Source organism: Galeopterus variegatus, unplaced genomic scaffold (genome assembly GCF_000696425.1).
Source record: "Galeopterus variegatus unplaced genomic scaffold, G_variegatus-3.0.2 Scaffold3422, whole genome shotgun sequence".
NCBI classification, from domain to species: Eukaryota; Metazoa; Chordata; class Mammalia; order Dermoptera; family Cynocephalidae; genus Galeopterus; species Galeopterus variegatus.
Genome location: NW_007729533.1, coordinates 176,411 through 179,953, shown reverse-complemented (window position 1 = coordinate 179,953; position 3,543 = coordinate 176,411). Strand labels below are relative to the sequence as shown.

General features: G+C 46.4%; 1 protein-coding gene across 3 annotated transcripts in view; it reads left to right on the top strand.

The window, feature by feature from the left end:
* Nucleotides 1-2,906: 2,906 nt before the first annotated feature.
* The window catches only part of LAMTOR3 (late endosomal/lysosomal adaptor, MAPK and MTOR activator 3), a 32,457-nt gene continuing 31,820 nt past the window's right edge, over nucleotides 2,907-3,543 (top strand). For all 3 annotated transcript variants that reach the window (XM_008585007.1, XM_008585009.1, XM_008585008.1), the window contains exons 1-2: nucleotides 2,907-2,994; nucleotides 3,273-3,314. In XM_008585007.1, the coding sequence (XP_008583229.1) occupies nucleotides 3,306-3,314 (9 nt within the window). In that variant the 5' untranslated portion in view covers nucleotides 2,907-2,994; nucleotides 3,273-3,305. The remainder of the gene's footprint in view (nucleotides 2,995-3,272; nucleotides 3,315-3,543) is intronic.

Below are 3,543 nucleotides of genomic sequence, written 5' to 3'. Positions count from 1 at the left end.
GTCTTACTGGGGAAAGAAACCAAACTATAACACATAATTATGCACAAATAAATATCAATTATTCTTGGTAGTGAGATAAGAGGTTCTCACTTTTGAAGGGTTTAAGTTTTGGGCCACTCCCCTGGGTCTCAAACCACTCCCTTAGGACTCAAGCTCCACCTCCGAGTCCTAAGCTATCTAGCACCTATTTTCAATACCAGCATGTGACAACTGAGACCAAAGGGGGCAGACTTAGGTACTATTTCACTGGTAAAAGGAGTTTATTCCTTGAATGGCTTTCCACTGGAGGCACTAAAGAACACCAAATATATTTGAATATATGCAGTGCATGCGATGGAATTTGACCAATGAACATGCTCCAAAGAGACCAACTGAGCACGTGCAAGTCTGTGTTACATAACTGAGAACCACCCCCCCTTAGTTGAATGTTCATTAGATAGCATGAATTTATAACATAGCAAAACTATAAAAGTTGAATCCCAGTTTCTACTGGATGGGTTATTGCTCACTTTCCTGGTGTCCAACCTGCACATCACAGGCCGGGTGTCTGTGCCTCACTTCTGTGTCTCACTTACTGTTAATGGGCAGCTGCTCACTTTCTTGAGCCAGCCTACACTTCGTACTACACTTTAATGTGTGTTTCTTATTTTTGTATTAAACTTGGTGCATGCCCTGCTCAGTCTCTGGAGCTAGCCCACACTTTCTCTGTGAAATCTGTACTTCTTATCTGTTACATGAAACCTGTGTTCGTTTTCTACTGTGACTCTGCTTTTGAATTATTTTCTGTGGTGAAATCAAGAACCTGGTAAGAGGATGGGGTGGGTTGAAGCTGGCTATCTGGCCTCCCTAGACCCTTTCCTCTGATATCAGTAATATATAGTAGCATCCAAGAGATTGTGATGGGTATCAGGAAAGAAGATTTAAATAGCTAAGGTAGAGAGAAACAAGCATTTCAGATAAAAAGAATCTCCAGAACCAGTGTGGGGAAGTAAAAGTCATGTTGATGGAAGGGTGAAGTAATCAACCTGGCTGAAGTAAGAGGCTACGCATTAGAATGCATTCAGAAGTAAAATAGAATGTGTTAGAGCCACATTAAAAACTCTTAACTCTATCATTGTCTACAATGGTACATCACTGAAGTTTTTTGAGCAGGTAGTACTATGCATTGTTTTAGGAAGTTTTATCTGTCATTATTAAGTTATTGATATAGTCTTGCTGAGTAGAAATAATGGTTTGAATCAAGAATTGAAAAAATATAGATGTAAAAATCATTGTTAGGGAACAAAAGGACACAAGGAAGGAAAAAACAGCAGACATGATTACTGACTAGTAGAGTCATGATACCAATACAGACATAGATTAGGACAAACATGTTTATTACAAGTTTTTAGACCTTTAGAATTAGAGTTGACAGCAAAGCATGTAAGTAAAAATATCCAACATCCAAGAAGCAGCTGAAAATGTGAACCTAAACCTCAGATGAAAGATACTGATGTAGGGCTCTCATTCTCAGGGCACTGTAGAAAAAGAAAAACAGCAGAGAAAACAAAGACAACTTTGGGAAATGCTATCATCTGAAGTTAGGAGACTGGAGTAAATGGAGACCTGAAACAAACAATGGAGTATCCCAGGCAGTAAGAAAAAGAAGGGTTTAAATAGGGAAAAGGAAGTGATCTTCAGTGATGTCAGTTGCTATGGAATTGTCAAGCTCACTTGTAATGATTAGTAGGTCATTTTTGGAGCTCTGTAGTTTAGAATCTCATCCTCTCAAAGATAACTGGAGGAAATAAGTATTCAACTCTATTCACCATGTCTTGAACTAGAGTTAATTCCCTTTGCATTCCTACTTTTAGAGATTGGAAATGAAGATCAGTTGTAAACAAGTTCCCATACATCTCCTTTTCTAAGATACACTACTCTGTTTTGAATAAATGAGATCAGAGAAAATCTGCAACTAAAGCCATGAACTTCAATATGCCTAGGAGGGGAGAAAGTAGTGGTTCTCAACTGGGGTGCTATTTTTTTCCCACCCCCCTCCAGAAGATTTTTGGTTTTCACAAGGGGGGGTTTCTTACTGGAATATAGTGGATAGAGGCCAGGGATGTTCCTAAATATCCTGTAATGCACAGTGCAGTCCCCTACAACAAAGAATTATCTGGTGAAAACTTCAGTAATTTAGAGGTTGAGAAATCTTGGGTTATGGTGATTAAGAGGCCCTCCTTTGGCTAAGCTTTATAATTTACCTACCACCCACTATAGGCGTTCGTTAAATGTGCAAACAAGCAAGGCACTAAACAAAATAGTATAGGCAGTCCTTAGGAGGCACAGTGACATGTCAAGAGCCAATGAAAGAAGGTAGTCCAATGTCTACATAAGTTAAAAGTACAGGCTTGAAGTACACACATGTCTCCAGAAAGCCCATGGCTCCTTGATTCAATCTAGATAAGGCCCTGAGTAAAGAGCATGTAGGGAGGCACCAATGGGAAAGTCAAGAGACTACGAAACTGGGATCAGAAACCTATAGACCTGGGACTTCTAATCACAGGTGCTTGCTGTTCAGTTAGCAACATCATTCCCTCCAATTTCTTCATCTACAAGAAAAGGTTTTAAGATAACGGGCCCTGAAAAACTAATGAGATGTATGCACCCTGTTCTCACAAGAATGTCTTCCAGCACAACACCACGCAAGCACGTCACCGGGAGCCTTAGGGCCCAGTGTGACCTCTTAGGAATCCTCTTATGCCACAGCTGACGTCCTTCCGACCGCAGCACGCAGGCGCAGGAAGCGGCGGGCGGAGGGGCGGAGGGGCGGGGCGCGGAGGCGGCCGCGGGCTCGCAGTTTCCGCCGGGCCTCCCCGGAAACCCCGTATGATCCGGCGTCCGGAGCAAATGCTTCCTGCATCGCTGAGGAGGTCACGGATCATGTGACGGCCCTTGCAGAGGAAGCTGTCCCTGAAGTGACAGTGGAGAGAACCCGGCAGCCCAGAAACCCAGGTAACTGGCGCCAGCTTTGCCCGGTGTTCGGTCCTGGGCTCGGGTGGTGCGGGCGGTGAAGTTGAGGAGAAGGAGAGGACGCCTCTTTCCCTCTGCTTTGGGCCTAGATCTTTGGGGGGTGGGGGGGGCAGGAGTGGAGTGGGCTGAGCTAAGGCACCCCGGCTGGCTACCCGCAGAGTTTTCCCTGGCCGTGACGAGGGCTAGTCCCGCTTGTTAGGCTGGGGGTGGCGACGGCCAGGAAGCCTAGAGGGGAGAGTCACCGGGAGTTTCTCTTCCAGGAGTGGAGGTTGATCCTGCGAGAGGGGTTCATCATGGCTGATGTGAGTTGACACCTCCCCACAAGAGGAAGGGGAGGGTGGGGACTTTGGGGAGAAGCTACTGAGCGGGGTGAGGTAGAGCTTCCCAAGTAGAAATTTGTTTCGTCTTTGGTGCCTCCATCTCCACCCCCCACCCCCCCCCCCCCCCCCCCCCCCCCCCCCCCCCCCCCCCCCCCCCCCCCCCCCCCCCCCCCCCCCCCCCCCCCCCCCCCCCCCCCCCCCCCCCCCCCCC